At 42.8% G+C, this 21,291-nt stretch overlaps 1 protein-coding gene across 5 annotated transcripts in view; it reads left to right on the top strand.

The window, feature by feature from the left end:
- The first annotated feature begins 626 nt into the window (after nucleotides 1-626).
- The window catches only part of UNC5D (unc-5 netrin receptor D), a 537,143-nt gene continuing 516,478 nt past the window's right edge, over nucleotides 627-21,291 (top strand). For all 5 annotated transcript variants that reach the window (XM_087856402.1, XM_087856400.1, XM_087856401.1 and 2 more), the window contains exon 1: nucleotides 627-729. In XM_087856402.1, the coding sequence (XP_087712528.1) occupies nucleotides 627-729 (103 nt within the window). The remainder of the gene's footprint in view (nucleotides 730-21,291) is intronic.

Raw genomic sequence — 21,291 nt, 5'->3', positions numbered from 1 at the left:
GAGACGCTCACATCCTTCCGTGCCGGGTTCGCCTCCAAAAGGCCCGCCGGCGCCACTCACGTCCGGAGGCGTGCGCTCGCGTCCCCGAGCCCGGCTCCGGACCGGCTTCCCCTCCCCGCGAGCGGGGGCCATTTGCGGAGCGTGGAGGAACCCGAGGGCGCGTGCCGCCACCGCGGGGCTCACCTGCGCCTCCCGGCCTCCCGCCCCGCGCCGCCCGCCGCCGCCCCGCCCCGGCCCGGCTCATTGGCTGCCGCTCGGAGGGGAGGAGAAGGGGCGGCCGCGGGGATCTCATTAGCGATGCGGCCTCGCTCCTCCGCCCGGTAGTCCCGGACCCGGCAGCGGCGGGAGCGCGGCAAGCGGTGCTGCGGTGACGACGCGCGACTCCGGCAGCGGCCGTGGCGGCAGCGGTCGCCCCGCCGTGGGCGGCTATGGGGGCGCGTGCTGGCTCCCGGTGCCCGGCCAGCGGCGGCTCGGTGCGCCCTGCCCCGGGGCTGTAGGGAGCCGCCGTGGATCAGTCACTCGCCGAAGACCGCCGGGACCCGCTCGTCTTGGTCCCCGGCTCGCCGTGCCTCTCCCGGGCGCCCGGGGCGTGGAAGAGGAGCCGGACTCCGAGCGGGGCGAGGAACATGGGGAGAGCGGCCGCCGCAGGAGGAGGCGCTGGAGGGGCGCGCGTGTGGCTCCCGTGGCTGGGGCTCTGCTTCTGGGCGGCGGGGGCTGCGGCTGCCCGAGGTAAGCGCCGGGCGGAGCGGGCGGCTGGGCCGGGGGAGAGGCGAGGGGGCGACGGCGAGACCGAGTGGGACGCGCACCCATGGCGCTGGCTTCCCAAGTTGCGCGCTGCACCTCTGCGCGCGCGGACCCCACAGGGTGGGAATAGGGCCGAGGACCTCGGAGGGGACCACTGCCTCCCACCCCAAGTTTGCTATCAGCCGCAATCCTACAGGTTGCTGTGACCAGGGCCCCTACCCTTGACGCCCATCGCCTGCTCCATTTTCCGAGCCCTCCCCAATTGCTGCAGACCTGAGTACCCACCTCTTCAATCTCGCTCTCCCTGCCCTCTCCACTTGCCTCCAAGGCGAGAGACCACGGGTGGGCGCGCGTAGTGGTGTCCGAGAGTTCCTGGGAGAGGAGCGGGGTGATGGGAGTCTCTATAGGGTGGGCTTGAATGGAGAGGGCGCCTTTTCCCTTTGGGGAGCAACACCCAAGCTAAAGTCCGCTGAGCTTGACACCCCGCGGGCGACAGTAGCCCGGGGTCCTAGACAGCACTGGGCTTTCTTTCGAGGAGGCCGCGGTGTGCGGGAGACCGGGAGAGCTGTGTGCACCACCCGCGTTTGGCCGTGCCTGCGTGCCCAGCCGGGATAAGCATTTGGCCCGAGGCCGCTGACCCGGCTCGTCCTCTCGCTACCGGGTGCGTATTCCAGCTGGGGAGCTAGCGAGCGCAGGGCTCCACGGAGCTGCGGGGAAACCGCCGCTTCTTGCTGACTTTGAAACGTAAACCCCATTTTCCTGGATCCTCCGGACTCCAGTAGAGTGAAATTTTGCAACTGGTTTCACCTCCGCCGTGTACGAGAACCAGGAGCATCAAGTTAAAGATAAATCCCTCCGACTTGTTTCGAACATGATCAGAAGCAATTTCAGGCAGAGCTTGAGTATTGTGGCTTTACCTTTGAAACAATCCCGCAGCTTCTCCTTCCCGCCCGTCTTCGCCTTTCTCCTTCCCTGTGTGCCACCCATAAGGTTTAGAATATGTAATGCCCTGGATGATTTACCTAACGCTTGTCTGGCGACAGGGGGGACTGAGCTGACCACCTCACCTTCTGCTCTCTTGGCTATCCTGAACATAATGAGTAGCCAGGAGACAGAAGAGGGTGGAAGGGGTTGACGACGTTCGCAAAAGAACCAACATAATCTAATATTTATAAAAGCTAACGGTGTGCTAAAAGCAGGATGCCTGGAATGAAGAATTAAAAAAAAGAAAAAGAAAAAGAGGTAGATAGAGGCTTTCTGTTTTATGATCCTGTTCGGTGACTATTTGCGTTTCATTTCCTGAAAACTTTTTTTTTTTCTACGGGTGTGTGTGTGTGTGTGTGGTGGAGCAGGCATTTTAAAAAGCAGCAAAGGTTTAAAAATGAGCCTTGATGATTGCACACTCTGGGTTCTGGTGAAGCATAGTTCTTTCCCTTGCTAGAAGAAGCACAAGCTTCAGCCATTTAATTTACTATGGAGAATGCCTCCTTGCAAAGTCAGCTCTGAGTTGTTTTTAATACACTGTGATGGGGGGAAAGCGGGCCTTTTCTCCTCTAAATATCTAAATGTCTGAATTCCCTCTTGCTGTTTGATGTGGAAATACCTAAAAGTGCCTGACTCCCTGTCCTGACCTCTTGGAATTTGGTTGGTGGAGTTGTCTTGAAGCCAGCCCCAAACAAGAGGTGGGGACAAGCCAGAAACCTCTTGGATGGAGTTTTGCTGGCTGTGAAACTAAGGCTAGCACCTCTTGTCTGCAAGCTGTTCTTTAAAGGTCTCCTAGAAAACAGACTGTACACTCCGCAGGCTTATTTACAACAAAATGTCTTGCACAGATCATAGTAATCTTCAAGACCCGTGGAGTAGAGCAGTAAATCTGCCTAATATTTCCCTTGTAGTATTTTATGTTTTAGGGGTTTGAAGCCCGTTCCTTAGCCTCTGTCAGAGGTTCTATACGAAATGAGTCAGAAGCCGGCTCTGGACCCTGTGAAGCTGCAAGCACCTGGCTTTGGACAGGTGGGCACCATTGGAGTTTCCAGAACAAAGGGCGTGTCTCAATGATACTTAAGTTCTGCCAGCTTGGGAAGGTGCGTGGTCATTAAGAGCAAGATGAGGTGCACTCTTGTGGCGTGTTTGTTGAGTCGTCTCACCAGACTCTGTGGGGTTGACCCTAGGTGGTTCTTCTATATCCAACGAGATCGGGTTTTTTTTCTGCAAGCCTTTTCTTGTTGAATTGAACCAAGGTATTCTGCCCCCCACCCCCAAACCACAGGGTACATAGAATTATGCCGTTTGCTTTGATGGTCTAAGAGTATTTAACAATTCGGTAGCATTTTCTTTATAATGACTTATCCTTTGTTTGCAAGATGAGCGCACCAATTTTCCCCCCCCTTTTCTTCTCTTCCATACTTAATATAAAACCGTCTGAAAATCAGAGGGAGCTTTCCAGTGATTGCCTTTAAATGAATGTACTGGAAGAGGAAGATACTTGGGACAAGGGGCTGCCCGTAGCAACTGGTATGGCCCATGGAGCAATGTTCTGATTCCTTCTTTTGCAAACAAGACTTACCTCTCCAGATTTCTGTCCTGACTGCTGGCATACTGTAAGGAAGGCACTTTGGTCATGATTACTGTATATTTTAACACTTTCCAACTTAAGGTTGTTTAAAAGTTATTCATGACCTGCCAAGTGCTAATTGATTCCACATCGTGTTGGCATGTTGATTTGTTTTTGGTCTTTGAAGAACAGAAGTAGTGCTGTAGATCTGGCGGTGTTTCCTGTATTAGATACTGTACGTAAAGGTGTCCTCATCTAAAGGCAGCGAGGGAGGTACTCGTAGACAGGCTAAACTTCCACACGGTTCCTTGCTAAATTAAAAAATGTCCCGGACAATGACATCTTCCTTATAATAGCTACAGTAATGCATTAAGGGCAAGAGAGGTACGCATTTATTTTCTGGGCATAAAAGGGTCAGGCGGTTTACACATACTTAAATCCATTTATCTACCTGGTTCATGCATTTTAAAATCTATAGTCATTTCCTTATTGTCTTAACGAACTTTATATGCCCTGCCTCCCCCGCCCCCAACCCCTCACTCTGGCCTTTCTCATTCTGCTCCTTTTCCTCAAAAAACTGTTCCTCCACAGTTCTATGAGGAAAGTGTCTTTTCTCCCAATTTCCTTCCAGGATTGTCTTATTTGAGTCCTGTGGCACCTTCTTTTCCTACCTGACAAAGTGTTCTGCTCAAGAAATGTCTTCAAGTATCTTAGTTCTTAGAAGAGATTCGTTGTTCCGATCCGGCCCTTAGAAAGAAAGTTGTTCTCTTTCAGGGTCTCACTATGAAAAATAAATGTCCTTCCTCACTGTTTGAGTGACCTGTGTGCGGTTCTGTAAGTGGTAGCCCATAGGGTGGGAAAAGCTAGGGGGCCAGGAATCCTCCTTAAGCTCTCAGAACTGTGTGACTGGGTGGGTGAGGTCATTCCAGACCCTGCTGTCTTACTAGTTAGGGAAGCACTTTTCTGTCTATCGTCTCAATGACTTTGTTGTCCTCCTTCTACCATATGTAGCACCCAGCTTAAAATATTGCCAACTCCAAAGGTTTCTCAAGGAGTTAGTTGCACGGGAGATAGTGAATATTTGATACCACTCCCTTGTGCCTTAAAAGGAAGAATCCTTTTTTTAGTATGAAGGCTAGAGACCCAGGCTACATGCATTCAAATCGAATCTCAAAGACAGGTGTATGTACAAAGAAAGATGTCTTCTGTAACATCCTCTTAAAGAAGGTGGTAGTGGGGATACAGGTGTCCTCGTAATGGACAGGGACACACATTCACAGAAAGTCCCAATGGGGACGCTTCTTGATTGCACTTTTGCCATTAATCCTAATCCCATCCTCAGGAAAGTGCCAGTTGACCGGACATGTCATTGTCTTCTCTTCTGTCCTCCTCATTCTGATGCCTTCACGAACTAGTAGCGTGACCGAATAGTCAATGGGAACTCTCCTGTAATGACAGCCACAAACTCTAGGTGAAGACACTGACCAGCTCACCCCCTCATTTGCTAAACGGCCGCCGTTGGCCTGAGAACTTACCATCGTGTTGCTACCACTCTTTATATTATGCCTGTTCCTTAAGAGACGGCATTTTTGTAGCCTTGTTTGAGTGCAAAATAATAATAGCAATTATTGTATTTAGCGCATGCCATTGACTATTCTAGATGCTTTACGTATGTTAACTCATTTAGTTCTTAAAATACCACGATGAGGTGAGTAGTATTCTCATTTTTAACGTAGGAAAAGAAGGGCAAAGAGGGGTTAAATAACTTGTGTGAAGCCACAGAGTTAGTATATGGAGGAGGCTGGATTCGAACTTACACCGTCCTGCTCCAGAGCCTACAACAAGGACTGTTTTCTAAACTATGCCCCAAATAGAATGACCCTTCTCTTTTGGCGACAAAAGGACGAAACTTATTTCTCTATCACTGTGAGAGTTGTAGAGGCATTCAGAGTAGCTTACATAAATCTATAAATATATTCAGATAAATCTCCGAGATTTATGTTGTATGAAAACAACCACCTTCTCACCATTCAGCTTAATATACTTCGGGATTGGATTCACACTTAAAATTCCGAACGCCAGTTTCTAATATGATAGCTTGCTTTTTTTTTTTTTTTTTCAATTTTGCATTTCAACAGAAAATATTACTCTGATTGAATACGCCATCCATGGAATGGCAGATCCCAAGAGACCATTTGTTGCCTGTCTTGTATTTTTAGCCTTGTTTGCCGGGGAAATGTGGAGCATGAGATTTGAGAGTAGATTGTTAACACCAGAGGCTGCTGTTTCTGCTGTTTTGGGAACTCCTGCTGCTGCTCTTTCGAGGCAGATGGCTAGATTCATTTATAGAAAATAGATATTCGTTCTATTTTGCATTTCCACTTTGAAAAGAACTTTTAATTGTTTGCGCCACATTGCATCGTATGGCCCTATTGTGCGTACACACATGCTGTGCGTAGATAATGTTCGGAATTAGGCGGATGTTCCTGTGTTCACTTTGGACTGCCTTAGAAATCCACTGTGAACTGTGTTGTGCTTTTGCAGTATTTCTTCCGGAAGTGGGTGTGCAAGCGCCGGACGGGGCGTGTCCCACGTCTTCTGGGCTCCACACCTGCTCCTCCCCACTGGCTTCACGGAGCTAGAAATTAGGGGCAGAAGTCTTGGCTTGTGTTTCTGGGGCTCGAGGAGAAACAACACACCTGTATGGCGCTTCTCAGGCATACCAGACCACCCCAGGACTCAGAGTATTTCCTGATATCGTTTCTTTTTTTTTTTTTTTTTTAAGATTTTTTAAATTTATTTATTTGGCAGAGAGAGAGACAGCCAGCGAGAGAGGGAACACAAGCAGGGGGAGTGGGAGAGGGAGAAGCAGGCTCATAGCGGAGAAGCCTGATGTGGGGCTCGATTCCAGACGCCCTGAGCCAAAGGCAGACACTTCACAACTGCGCCCCCCAGGCGCCCCCTGATATCGTTTCTAACAAGACAAGAGTAAAGCGAGGCCTGAATTCTTCCTCTAGGACCAGTTCCTCTCTTCATAAGTAAGGAGGCTGGAAAGCCAAAAGGTGCCTTCCAAAGTGAGGTCGATGACAGCTTCACTTAATGCAGATTTCGACTCTGTGCCCAAATTTCTGGTTCATAAAATGCAAAAAGAGCCTTCGTCCCCGGAAAGAGAGACCTTGGTGCGCGGGTGTCCCACCGACTCAAGCTGGCCTTGGAAGAGTAGGAGGAATCCTGTGGGGAAGACGTCACTGCAGTGGTGTGGAGCTTGAGTGAGAATGAATTCCTCAGATGCTTTGCTGTTGTCTAAAATCAAATGTTGTAATTTCTCAAATCAGGTGAGTCCCAGGGAGAGTGATACTGCAGGCATTCCAGAAGGTAGGTGGTTGGCAGGCAGGCAGGCACGGGAAGAAATCTTCCTGCCTACTTCAGAGCCTCAACTGATACTGGCATAGCTATGTTTTGTGTAATATCATTCACAGATTTTGATAACTTACTATAAAAGCAAATTTATTTTCTAAATATTGGATGAGAAATTTGCCTCTGAATACATTTGTGCGCGTGTCGTTGGGGGTAGTGTGAAAGTGATTGGTGGCTTCTGCTAGCAACAGTATACTTTTTCAGAAGTTACCATCTTTGTTTGAATTTAATTTAATAAAATCTAGGAGAGGAGGGGAAACCAAATGATCAGGGGTTATGGAAGCTAAGCTGGTAATATCTTTGAAACTCACAAATCAGTGCTTTTCAAATGTTAATGTGCATGTGAATCACTGCCAATCTCCTAAAAATGCACCTTCGGATTTCGTCAGTCTGGGGAGGGGCCTGGGAGTCTGCATTTCTGACAGGCTTCTAGAGGATGCCATCCACGTACCCCATCCATCTTTGAGTAGCAGGGCCATATGTGGTAGTAATTCAGAGTTTGTATTTTCAATATTGCTTTTCATGTGCAAGCCAGTACGAAGTGGAATTCAGTGTAAGACTATTTTTAAAATGCCAATAGAAGACTAGGTAAACACAAATGTCAGTTTTAACTCAAACATGCAGCCACTCATAAAACAAACGCATTCAGGAGCTCCATTCTGAGCTGATATAGCGTCTTGCTCCCAGCATTTGAAAAGACAGATGCAATATTTGAAAAGTCTTGAATTCTATTTTGAAGTAATTGAGGACTGATGCTTGCATCTAATTAATTGCGCATAATAAAGAGGAAACTGAGTCCCCCGGAAGTTGAGCAGTTTGCCCAAAGTCAGATTTTTGTTAAATAAGAATCTTTTCTCCTCCTCTCCATCCCCTTCATTCTATCGTGTCTCTTGACTGCACCTGCACTTAAAATGATCTGGAATGCAAGATGAGAGAACGAGGCTATATAGTTAAGTAAGAGGTAGAGTAAAACCAGTTGGTTCAAAGAACAAAACAAAACAAGAAAACCGAAAAGAAAACCCAGAGCACTGTTCGTACAGCATACTGAGGCTCCCCAAGCGGCTGGATTGTCCCTGTCACAACATCATGTACGAGCTGGTGTTTGGAGTCTGTCTCTCTTGGCTGCAAGGTAGTTATTCCTACTTGACAGGGCCCGTTGTGCTTACTGTTGCTCACCCAGCCCCTGGCAGTCGTTGTCTAACAGGATACGCCAACCAATATTTTTTACTCCAACCTCATTATGTTAAGGTGTAAATACTACTTAGGTGAAAGTTTCTAAAACTTAATACTGTGATAAAACAACTCAGGAAAATTTAATTGCCAGGGAAAGAATTAAATAACTGTAAGAGGGTTTTATATATGTATATATTTTTTTCCCTTAATAGGTTGGAAAGCCTACATTCCTAGACAGACTATTCTAGAAAGATGGTTAAGTATAAAAGTGACATTCTCATGGATGCCTGTTTTGAGTAATCATTCATTTGCATGGAACTCGACACTTTTAAGGGATGTTTGCAAGTGTGATCGCTTTGTATTTTCACATCCACCCTGGTCTCGAACAGATGATGAAATTAGATTTAGAGATTCTTCAACCAAGGCCGGACAGGTAGCAGTAAATAGTACCAGGCCTAGAAGCTGAGTCTCCAAATGGTTTCTGGGCCTTTTGGATTTCTTTACCGTGTGATTCTGTTTTATCACTGGAGAGATTGATTAGACCTGAGCCAGACGACACAGCATTTTGCTCACGTTACACTTCAGACAGGGCTGTGGATGTGTGAGCATGTGTGTGTGAGCGTGTGTGACAAAGGAGAAATATGGGAACAAACATTTTGGATGATACCTGTGTTGCCTTCTCGGTCTGTTGGTATTACGTTTCTCATGGTTATAAACAGATTTCCCCACCTGGGAAATGCATCAGAAGTGACTGGAGGGAAGTAAAATTGTGACTGTGTCACTAATGGCGTACTGCGGTATGGAGTAAGTCGTGTGTCAGATATTCTGAGGAATTTGCTAAGCAATAACATTTTCTTAAAGGAATGAAAGTGTTCATTAAAGAAGGTGAAATCACAAATTAGTTCTCTGGTTTTATTTTTAAAGATGCCATTATAAGCCAGGCTTTTTAGAAATAGAATACTAGCTTCTCCATCTGCATGGCTCTCTAAATACCTTGTCTTTGTTATTAATTTTGAGTGTATGTGCTTTATTTTTTCTTACTGCGTACACTTGTAAAACAAGATTAAAGTCTTTAAATTTGTACTTGAAGGTAGGGCTGTGGCACCAGGCAATTGGACTTCCAATAACAATTTCATCAGTGTGTGTGTAAGAATTTTCCAACCTGTCTTTAAAAAGAGATAGGACCAAAAAATACAGACCACTGAATAAAATTCTTTGCCGGGCAAATTTAGTATGTTATAAGCTGTTTGAAGGGGGCTGGAAAAAGTTTAACTCTCCTGCATCTAAATCAACAACCCTTGTATCTCCCTTAGTCTAGGGACCAGAAGCTACACTGATTGCATCAGATTTCCAAAGTTGTTTTCCTTAAGAAAAAAAAGAAAAACAACAAAAACAATCAGGAGGTTCACAGGTTTTGTCAGTGTGAGGTATGTGGGTGGGATGTAAGCGTTTGGGGGTTTGCTTTAAAGAAATCTGGATAGAGGATCTGTCATTAATTTCTTTTTTTTACGTTGGCGCAAAAATAAAGCAAAAAAAAAAAAAAAGAGAACCCACACAACCAATTTAATATTTTCTTAAGTTTAACAGACAGCTTGAGATGCATGTCAGCCTCTGGAATAGCGATGCGGAAAGACAGCGCTACCATATCACATCCTGCAGCAAGAAGACCATCAGTTATACAGCCAATTATTAATAATTGTCCAGGTGATAAGTGCTTTAATGCATGGGTGTCTGTATGCATTATATATTAGTAGAATGTCATATATCATCCTTATAGCAAACTTAGATCATTAAAGTTCTATGCCGTTAATTTAAATGGCATTAATAACACATACTTGTGATGTCGATTTAATTTTGACTTCTGAGTCAGTTTCTTAATTTAGGTACTCCTATTTCTGTCTTTCTCCATGGTATCTCTCATCTAACCCCCAAATCTTTGTATTTTTTGAAGATTATTTATTTGCAAGAGCATGTGCGCGGGAGCACAGGAGTGGGGGGCAGAGAGAGAAAATCTCAAACAGGGGCGCCTGGGTGGCATAGCGGTTGGGCGTCTGCCTTCGGCTCGGGGCGTGATCCCGGTGTTATGGGATCGAGCCCCACATCGGGCTCCTCTGCTAGGAGCCTGCTTATTCCTCTCCCACTCCCCCTGCTTGTGTTCCCGCTGTCGCTGGCTGTCTCTATCTCTGTCGAATAAATAAATAAAATCTTTAAGAAAAAAAAAAATCTCAAGCAGACTCCCTGCTGAACATGGCACCTGACGCAGGGCTCAATCTCATGATGACCCTGAGCCAAAACCAAGAGTCAGAAGCTCAACCAACAGCACCACCCAGGCCCCCCTGTCTGTTTCTTCCTCAAGAATCCCTTCTCAAAAACTCCCTTCTCCTTTAAGCGGCGTGATGAGCCTGGGAAGTCGAGACCACATGTCCTTCAGCGTGTCCCTACGTTCTCTGGTTCTCTTTATTTCTAAAGAGAGAAGAAATGACTATATTACCTTTAAAGCACCTGCGTGCTCTAACGTCCTACGATGCTCTCCATTGTTTTCAGTATCTTTCATTCATAGTATTTTTATCATTTTAGGAAGCATTTCTTGACATTTTAAGTATGTATCAAAACCTTCAAGAAAAAATGCTACGGAAGGAGAATTTTCAGGACAAGTTAGTGGGACTTCAGGAGCGATGCTGGCAAGCCTTGGCTTAAGCATTTTGAGGAACGTACCTACACCATAAACAATTTAATTCTAGGTATCAGTTTCTCTTAAATCAGTGGTAATAAACTAATGCATACACGAGCAACCCTAGCAACCGAAGTAGGTTGCATGGAAAATGGCTGAAGGAGTTAGGACCCTCCCCCCCCTCCCCAGGCCCCACTATGGCTCATTTTTGCTCAGTTGGGAACAGGTGCTTCTGATTGCTAGAGTGGCTTACTTTGTCTTTCCAACAGAAACCAGATTTATGAAATTTTATGTTTCCAGGTGCTAAGTCTTCTCCCGTTATTTTAATAAAACACCTTTGATAAACAAAACTCACTATATGGAACACTCAGACTTCTAATTTGTCTCCGTGACCTTGGTGTATTTCGTGAAGAGATTGAAAGGATCTGGGAGCCAGTCATTTCTCATGTTCAGTACTCATCTTTGAGCTATGCTTCTAAAGCTGCTTCTAGCTTTGTGGAGGGGCACTGCCTAAAAGCAGAAGATAGAAAGCATTTATGTGGCCACCCATTTTACGTTTGATAAACAATTAATTTGATCACTGAGTTTCTATGTACTTCTGTTTCCCACTTGTAGAGGAAGATCATAAAATTATATCGCTGTAAAGAACCCTAAAATTTCTAGGCCAAAGCCCAAATTTCTACGTGAACAACCAAAGTCTAGGGAAGCAAAGTAGCTTTCTTGACTTTCATAGGTCATTTCTGTCGGTGCTCACCCATGAATCCAGATCTTCGCTTGCTCAATGTCATCCTTACCTCTTTTCCTTTCCAGGCCTATAATAACAAAAGTAATCAATAGAGGCGAAAAGAATTCAAAAGAAATGATACCAAAAGACTAAAGACTATTGATCATTTTTCCTCTCTGTTAAATGATGTCTTCCTTTTATTTAAAATGTTTATATTTTTCTAAATACCTTTGAAGTAATATAGATTTCTCTTCTTGGCTCAGTTCTTAGAGAACGTTAAGGTTTTGATTTGAGGGGCTCAGGTCAGTTCAATGTAGCAGACCTAATTAATGTCATAAAAAGGGTTTACATTATGGATTTGTTTCATGTTGGGAGGAAATTTGGGGTGAGTCTTAAGCTTTTGTCTCAATTACTTCTGCATCCTTGGTAATAAACGTGTTCAGTAGGAGCAAATACTGACCTGGTATTTAAGATCTACAATCACTAGTAAGTCCTAAATACTTTCTAAATGTTATTTTAAAAGTGTGTATACCGGCAAGAGTATTATAGTAACTGCATTTCCACTAATACTATGTGATATTAGTGCTGTGAGTTATGCTTTACGCAAAGGATACGGTTTTAGAATGGTATTTGCCACAGAGCTACGAACGCGTATCTGGGTAAATAAATCACTTCCAATTTCCATTTTTCCCCGTGTAAAGCTGGATTTTCAGGTGCGGTGAGAAGGTAACACTTTCGAGTTTGAATGGTCTGCTGGGCCCGTTATGAGGTGGTGTTATTCATGTCGTTGTGATGGTTGGACACTCTGAGGACACTGGGTGGGGCAGATTTCAGATGTGCATAAGCATTTGACTTGTGCCTCTTCTAAGAGAGCTTTCGATGTTGGCAGCCGTATGCTAGTGATACCCTCAAAAGGCTATAAATCTGCATTCAGAGAGAGCGACTCGATATACTTTTAAAGGCTTCGGTTGCTCCTTTTCTTGGAGTACCTATTGTTCCTTATTTTCAAGTGAGTTCTGCACCTCTGAAGGCCAGGATAACTTGCAAAAAGCAATCGCCGTGGTTGAGCTGGAGCCTGGAAACTCGGGTGACTAGATCATGTTGGTGATTCATATTCAAGCCACCTTGCTGGGGAAGTGGTAGACACACGGGGTTTAGGAAACTTCTGATTCTTGGAGAGTAGGTGTCAAAATATGCAGGGTTTGGGTATTTTTTTTTTAGCGATTATCGGTGAAGGCTCTTGCTGCTGGAAATGGTCAGGTTTTAGATCTGGCAATTCCTGGTCCTCACCCAACGCTATTTTTTTAACCCCAGCAGAAAGGCGGACTTCTGTAGTATTGCCAGCCAGGATGGGGGAGAAAATCCTACACAGGTACTTTGAAGGTGTGTGGGCACTAACTTATTTTTGAGTTTCAAACTGATGTTTAGCAGTTTAAAGTATGTTTAAACAGTTTTATCAAGACACAGTAAATGGAAAGATGAGCACCAAATGTTCAGGGTAGCCCTGGTTTGTAGAAATCCGTCTGTGTGTAATTTCAATGACGAAGACAGTGTGTCTCCTGACATTCTCAGTCAGCTGTGGCAAGGGCCTCTAACTCAGAGCGATCGCGTCGGAATCTCCGGGGGGATGACCCACTGGTATTTTTTTTAAGCTTCACAGGTGATTCTCAGTTTGGAAATGCGAGATCGAGAGCCGTTGATTTAATGGGTGCATTGATTGTGTACAAACGACGACTCCGGTCTTGTTTTGAAATTTAGAGAAGTGATTTGGAAATCACTGTCCTAGCAAAAGGTAAGGGATGGAAGGTGACCGCGCGCCATGTGCCTCCCCTTCTGTGTTAGTTAGGCGTCATCTTTCCACGTTGCACCCCAGATGACTTGGGTGAGTGAAACTGGATGCCGGCATGACACATTTCAGCCTTTGGGAGCTCGACTTCTCCTGCTAGGAGGGAACAACTAGGGTATTACTAAAAGGGATGAGATTGTATGGGACGGATTATGTAGTAAGAACCCAGGTTTGGAGGGTTTACCATGTTTCCCTTCTGGACAAAAGCACAGGGCCCACAGATAGACGTTCCTGTCCCCTTGAAGCGTGATCGAATGTCTCCCGGGCCCAGGATGTACACGATAAGTGGTCATATTTATGAGTGGATTAATGTCTTTGTGCTAGTCTTGGTGTGTGAAGGAGAAGCTCCTGCAGTGTTGGGCAAGGTCCCAGGGAGCAGCACTGTTGTTGACGCAGAGAGATACGTGGGGACGTCATTGCCATTCCAGGCACCTTGGCGTAGGAATTCTCCCGGAAACCTTTCTAATAGTACTGCCCTGTTCACAACTGCCAGTGGTTCCTTATTTGTCTGTGAAATCGAATACAAACTGTAAGACATTTTGTGATTTTTATTGTTGCATATGAGTAAATAGTTTTTTAAAAATCAAATTAAACTAGGTATTTGTATACTTAGCACCACACGTGAAAAGCGCGGGGGGGGGGGGGCGCTGTCAACGCTTGACTCTTGTGTGTGTTTCTCCCATAATGCACTGCTCGGGTTCTCCAGAAGTAATCGTGGCTCACAGTCTGTGCTCATCATTTCCTTGTTTTTAAAAAATAGCTTAAACAAATATGTATGTACGTCGACACAAACACAGTTTACTTTTGCTTCTTTTTGAGATGTATTTAAATTAGAGTCTACATATTTCTCAGCAGTTGTTGTTTGTCACGACAAGATTGTGTTTCATCTCTGTTATTACATGTACTGTTGTTGATTCACTTCCCTCAGATACAATATTCCGTGGTGTGACTCAACCGTAATTGACTTATGTTGCTGTCAGTGAAATTTGGGCTTGTTCAGGTTTTTTTTTCCTTTTATGAAAAGTGCTCCTAGGAACTTTATTATGCATGCCTCGTGGTACCCATTTTCAAGTGTTTCTTACCTATCTGAGAGGAGGTTACAAAGACAGCACGAGCACGTTAAATTTTCCAGACGATGCCACGTTGTTTTTCAGCAAAATGTAAGTTCTCATCATTTCCTATCAGCCCCCATTGGATATTAATAGGCCTGGAGGTTTCTGCTCATTTTTAGTGGGTTATAATATGATTCTCTCTGCATGGACTTAATTTTCATATTTCTGATTACTAATGAAGTTAGTCTTCCCTATACCTCCTTGCCATTTATATTTCTTCTATGGAACACCCACTCAGTTCTTTTGCTCATTTTTTCTACTATTGTATCTTACTGAATTGTAGTAGTTTTGTGTGTATATGTGTCATACATGTTTTAAATGTGTGTGTGTGTGTATATATATGTAATCCTTAATGTGTTATGTGTGAATGAGATTTCTTCTTCTAGTTTTTGTTTGGTTTTGTTTTTTTAATTTGTGGTATTTTCTGAAGACTTGGATATTTTATGTTATTTTCTTACGAACTTTAGTTTCAATTTTAATGTAATCAGTGTTTTCAGTCATTTTAATGCTTAGCTCCTTTGTGTTGTGCTTAGGAAAGCCTTCCTACATGTAATTAAATACATTCTCCTATATCCTAAATTGTATAGTTTAATTTTTCATATTTTTGCCTTTAATCTACCTAGAGTACCTCTTTATTTCTTTTTTTCTGTGTAGAGTTTGTGTTAGAGATTTCTTTTCATTCTTTCATGCATATAACCAGCTGTCTCAGAACCATTTATTGAGAAGTCCCCTCCTTTCTCTAATGATCTCAGATGTCACCTTTGTAACATATGAGCATTTCATATACACATGGGTATTTTTTGGTCTGGCATTAAATGATCTTCAGAGCACTTCCAGCAAACCTTTCTGTTTTTTTTTTTTTTTTTCCTACTGTCTCTTCATGTACCTTCTACTCAACTGGACTCCTTGCTGTGCCTCAGTTTCCTTCGTCTTGTACATTATATTACTTACACCTCTCACATGTTGCCTTGCCTATTATTTTAGGTATATTAATTTCTCTTTTGCTCCTTATTATATGTGAACTTTTGAGGGCAGGCATGATGTTTTATTCATCTTTGATACCTTTGGACAGAATAATGTCTTTGACTTAACAGATATTTGATAAATCATTGAACTAAAGTGGGGCTTGTAAATGAAGGGATCTTGGCTATTATCCGGTTAATTTCATTGTATTTGCTCACCGAAGATAACTGAGATTTGTAGAATTTAAATACAGTGCCCAGGGTCACACAACTTGGTGGATCCCTGACTTTTTTTTTTCTTGAACTTATTCCAGAACACCATTTATTATCCATTCCTTAGGCAAAGAACTGAACTCTCTAGACATTGTCCAGAAGTATGAATTAATATGAAGATACTGGAAAAAGGGTGAAGGGATATATGTGGCGGGTCCAAGATTCTTAGACTGGTTGAGTCCATTGCCAACGATGACATTCATTTCATTTCCGGACACTGGGCATTTCCTAAGCATGCTGTGCTGCCTCCCATCTCTATGCCATTTTTCCTGCCCCTTGTTCAACAAATCTGTCTTCATGGACCACTATCCATGAATTTTTCCCACTCCTAGAGATTCAGTTCTCCTTGTTGAATGCCGTATCCCCATACCTTGACATCACTTCTGGTACTACACCAATCAGACCATACTCTGGTTCTTTTTTATAAGTCTCTCTTGCTCTTGATTTTTACCACCTGAGGTCAGAGACAATTTTCTGTTTTACTGTATCTTCTCAACACCTAACACAGGGCTGTGTTTGGAATACATTAGTTTTCCAAGATGTTCTGACTGCAGAACGAGACAAGCAAAAAACCAAAACCTTTACATGAGCTTATAAATACGTTCTGTCAATTCACTGGTTAGGTGTATAATTGATTTTGATAGAATCATTGTGCTACCCCATCTAATAAAATACAAAACTTATGGGAATGATAACACACTTCCACAATGTTAGCTGTTATTACAGTAGCCTAAATTAGCTAAAGAACTTGGTGTAAGGATTTGAAAGTCCCACATTAGGGAAGCTTTGCTAGGTTAAAAGCGTGCTGGGTTTCTGAGCGAATGACGCTGTATAGTTGGGATCTGTATAATCAGAAGAGAACTTAAGGATCCTAGGCACTGGAGTTGAAGGTCAGAAAGAGGACAATTACAAGAAAAGGAATGGAGATAAGAGGGTACCAGCTACAAATAATAACGCTTTGGTTCAAGGGATAGCCCTGCAGTGTTTATAGTTCTGGAGTGAGCATTCCAACTTAGTTGAAAGTCATGAAGGTGAACTCTTGAGTGTCTCCTTCACTCGACTGTTTATTGCTGGGAACTTCCAGGCAGGAGAACATCGGGAAGCTAAGTCAGTGAGCCAGCAGGGCTGGCAGTGGGAGTTGCAGATGCTGGCATTCGCTTTTGCATCCTGGAAGTCACAAATAGGCCAAATGGTTAGATGAATGCAACTAAAGAGCCCAAAGGAGCTTAATTGTAACTCAACTCTAAGTAGTTCTTTTAGGTGAAAGTATTTTTTTCCTTAATTTTGCAAGTTATGTGTCTATCATAAGAAACATGAAAATATAGGAACGTATTAAAGAGAACAAAATCCCAGTAGATACCCAAAAAATAACCACTCGGGAATTCTCCAGGTAGAAACCGTATTCCTCATGGTGCCTCTATTAGTCAGTCTATAAACCCCTGTTGGTTCCTCTCTGCCTCTACCATTTGTAAAGAGGAACAACCAATTATCTGAGTACTAAACCATGTACTTTAGTACTTCTGTTCTTATCTTTTTAGAATGTTGACTTATTGGTAGCAGATTCTGAGTATCCCTGTGACATATCTTCAGTGCTTTGGATAATATGAAAATAGCATGTATTGTTATTTTTCAAAAACTGGCCAGAGCTACTGGACACGCCCATGGTACTGTAGCGCCCCAAGACCCTTGACAGCAATGTCTTCCCAGAACTTACATAGTGATGCTTTGTGTTCATTGAGCTGACTAGAGAATCATTTCTTTATCTCCCAGTATGAAGATGGTGTGTGATTTGGTTACTGCTCTGAAATTCAGAATGACAGTTTTGTTTTTTTTAACACTCCCAAGACAGCTTTGAAGGATGGTGTTTTTCTATACCTGGTATGTTACCATGTATGGATTTTATCTCAGCATCAGGATGAGTCAGACCTTGGCTAATATGAGCTCTTCTAACTATTGTAGACTGAGATAAGTAGGGATGTAGTTGTTTAGAATATTTATTGTTCGTACATGTGTGCAGGCTGTGTGAGTTGTGTTGAAGTCTATCCCTATGTAGCCAAGAGCAATCATCAATACATATACTCATGCTCTGTATTTTTTTTTTCCTTTCTTGGCTAGAAACAAACAATTATATGGAATTTTCATAGGTAAAATTAATTAAGATTAGAGCAGTTAGTCTTTGCCAAGTCCCTTCTTACCTTCTTAAACTGATTTATTAATAAAATGCATCTGAAGTAATTAAGATGTAGAAAATAAAAATCTGAAGACCATATTTTTTGGCAATCTGTGACTTAACATGTTTTCAGTTCATCTGTCCAGACCATCACCACCCATCTCCATTAGCCAAAGTCCTCACCTCTAAAATGAGGCTTCTCAATTCCTAATCTACAGAAGTGTTTCCCCCAATGTGTACATATCTGTAATGGTATCAAACTTTCATAGCTGGTAGTCATCTGTGAAGTGAGTTGAATGTCTGTTTATGTTTCCATATAAAACACCTTGATGACAGGCTTGTTGTTTTCTGAATCTTTGCATACCTGTAGTTTGGCACATTTTAGTAATTCAAGGAATAAATGAGTAGATGAATGGATGTGTAGTTACCAGCTACAATGAATATTTGTTTGTTAACTGAGCTCTGGCTGGCTAATTGTATATGATCATGTGACAGCAATGTACCATTCATTATGGGAGATGCTTGACATATATGTGCTTTAATTCTACAGTAACTGTGTCAGGTATGCATTATTTGTTTACAAATAAGGAAATTAAAACTCAAATATACTTTCCCAAGGCCATTCTTGTAATAGTGGAAGGGGGGTGGAATTTGAGCACAGATCAGTTTAGCTCTAATACATGTATGCTTTTCTGTATCATATCAAGGTGCCTTCCAACTTTTTTTTTAATTTTCCATCCTTTAAAAAGTTATTTCATTTTGGCAGTAATTTTTCTTCTTCTTCTTTTTTTTTTTTTTTTTGTTATGGTATGTTAGTCACCATACAGTACTTCATTAGTTTTTGTTGTAGTGTTCCATGATTCATTGTTTGCGTATAACACCCAGTGCTCCATGCAATATGTGCCCTCCTTAATACCCATCACTGGACTAACCCATCTCCCCACCCTACCCCCCAAAAACCTCAGTTTGTTTTCTGGAGTCCATAGTCTCTCATGGTTCGTCTCCCCCTCTTTTTTCCCCCTCTTTATTTTTCCCTTCCTTCTCCTAATGCCCTCGTGCTATTATGTTCCACATATGAGTGAAACCATATGATAATCGTCTTCTCTGCTTGACTTATTTCACTTAGCATAATCCCCTCCAGTTCCACCCATGTCGATGCAAACGGTGGATGAATAATATTCCATTGTATATATGAACCACATCTTCTTTATCCATTCATGTGTTGAAGCACGTCTCAGCTCCTTCCACAGTTTAGCTATTGTGGTCATCACTGATATGAACACTGGGATGCATGTGCCCCTTCTTTTCACTATGTCTGTATCTTTGGGGTAAATACCCAGTAGTACAATTGCTGGGTCATAGGTATTTAAGTTTTTGAGGACCCTCCATACTGTTTTCCAAAGTAGTTGTACCATCTTGCGTTCCCACCAACAGTGTAAGAGGGATCCCCTTTCTCTGTATCCTCTCCAACATTTGTTGCTTCCTGCCTTGTTCATTTTTGGCATTCCAACTGGTGTAAGGTGGTATCTCAGTGTGATTTTGATTTGAATTTCCCTGATGGCTAATGATGTTGAACATTTTCCTGTGTCTGTTAGCCATTCATATGTCTTCTTAGGAGAAGTGTCTGTGCATGTCTTCTGCCTATTTTTTTACTTGATTATTTGTTTTTTGGGTGTTGAGTTTGAGAAGCTCTTTATAGATCTTGGATACCAGCCCTTTATCTGTAATGTCATTTGCAAATATCTTCTTCCATTCTGTGGGTTGCCTCTTGGTTTTGTTGACTGTTTCCTTTGCTACGCAGAAGCTTTTTGTCTTGTTGAAGTCCCAAAAGTTCATTTTTGCTTTTGTTTCCCTTGCCTTTGGAGACGTGTCATGAAAGAAGTTGCTGTGGCTGATGTCAAGGATTTTGATGGATTCCTGTCTCACATTGAGGTCTTTCAGCCATTTAGAGTTTATCTTTGTGTATGGTGTAAGAAAATGGTCCAGTTTCATTCTTCTGCATGTGGCTGTTCAGTTTTCCCAGCACCATTTATTGAAGAGATTGTCTTTTTTCCATTGGATATTTTTTCCTGATTTGTCGAAGGTTAGTTGACCATAGAGTTGAGGGTCCATTTCTGGGCTCTCTGTTCTGTCCCATTGATCTATGCATCTATTTTTGTGCCAGTACCATACTGTCTTGGTGATCACAGCTTTGTAATATAGCTTGAAATCAGGCAACGTGATGCCCCTGGCTTTGTTTTTCTTTTTCAACATTTCCTTGGCAATTCGGGGTCTTTTCTGGTTCCATACAAGCTTTAGGATTATTTTTTCCAGCTCCAAAATACCAGTGCCATTGGTATTTTGATCGGGATGGCATTGAAAGTATATATTGCTCTGGGCATTTTAACAATGTTTATTCTTCCAGTCCATGAGCATGGAATGTTTTTCCATCTTTCTGTGTCTTCTTCAATTTCTTTCATAAGTGTTCTGTAGTTTCTAGAGTATAGATCCTTTACCTCTTTGGTTAGGTTTATTCCTAGGTATCTTAGGGTTTTTGGTGCTATTGTAAATGGAATTGATTCCCTAATTTCTCTTTCTTCAGTCTCATTGTGAGTGTATAGAAACGCAACTGATTTCCATGTATTGATTTTCTGTCCTGCCACGTTACTGGATTGCTCTATGAGTTCTAGTAATTTGGGGGTGGAGTCTTTTGGGTTTTCCACATAAAGTATCATGTCATCTGCGAAGAGAGAGTTTGACTTCTTCTTTGCCAATTTGAATACATTTTATTTCTTTTTTTTGTTTGATTGCTGAGGCTACGACTTCTAGTACTATGTTGAAGAATGGTGGCGAGAGTGGGCATCCCTGTCATGTTCCTGATCTTAAGGGAAAAGCTCTCAGCTTTACCCCATTGAGAATGATATTCTCTGTAGGCTTTTCATAGCTCGTTTTTATGAAATTGAGGAATGTTCTCTCCATCCCTACCCTCTGAAGAGTTTAAATCAGGAAAGGATGCTGTTTTTTGTCAAATGCTTTTTCTGTATCAATTGAGAGGATCATATGATTCTTTTCTTTTATTAATGTGTCCTATCACATTGATTGATTTGCCAATGTTGCACCACCTTTGTATTCCAGGGATAAATCCCACCTGGCCTTGATGGATAATCCTTTTAATGTACTGTTGGGTTCTATTTGCTAAGGTCTTGTTGAGAAGTTTGGCATCCATATTCATCAGGGATATTGGTCTGTAATTCTTCTTTTTGATGGGGTCTTTGCCTGGTTTTGGGATCAAGGTAATGCTGGCCTCATAGAACGAGTTTGGAAGTTTTCCTTCTGTTTCTATTTTTTGAATAGCTTCAGAATAGGTATAATTTCATCTTTGAACATTTGGTAGAATGCCCCAGGGAATCCATCAGGCCCTGGATTCTTGTGTTTTGGGAGGTTTTGATCACTGCTTCAATCTCTTCACTGTTTATCGGTCTATTTGGGTTGTCAATTTCTTCCAGTTTCAGTCTTGGTAGTTTATAGGTTTCCAGGAAGGCATCGATTTCTTCCAGGTTGCTTAATTTATTGACATATAGTTGCTGATAATAATTTCTAATAATTGTTTCTATTTCCTTGGTGTTAGTCATGATCTCGCCCCTTTCTTTCTTTCTTTCTTTCTTT

This window comes from Ursus americanus, chromosome 27, assembly GCF_024610735.1.
Source record: "Ursus americanus isolate L20-20 chromosome 27, mUrsAme1.1.p, whole genome shotgun sequence".
Classification (NCBI taxonomy): Eukaryota; Metazoa; Chordata; class Mammalia; order Carnivora; family Ursidae; genus Ursus; species Ursus americanus.
This window is presented reverse-complemented; position numbering and strand designations above follow the sequence as displayed.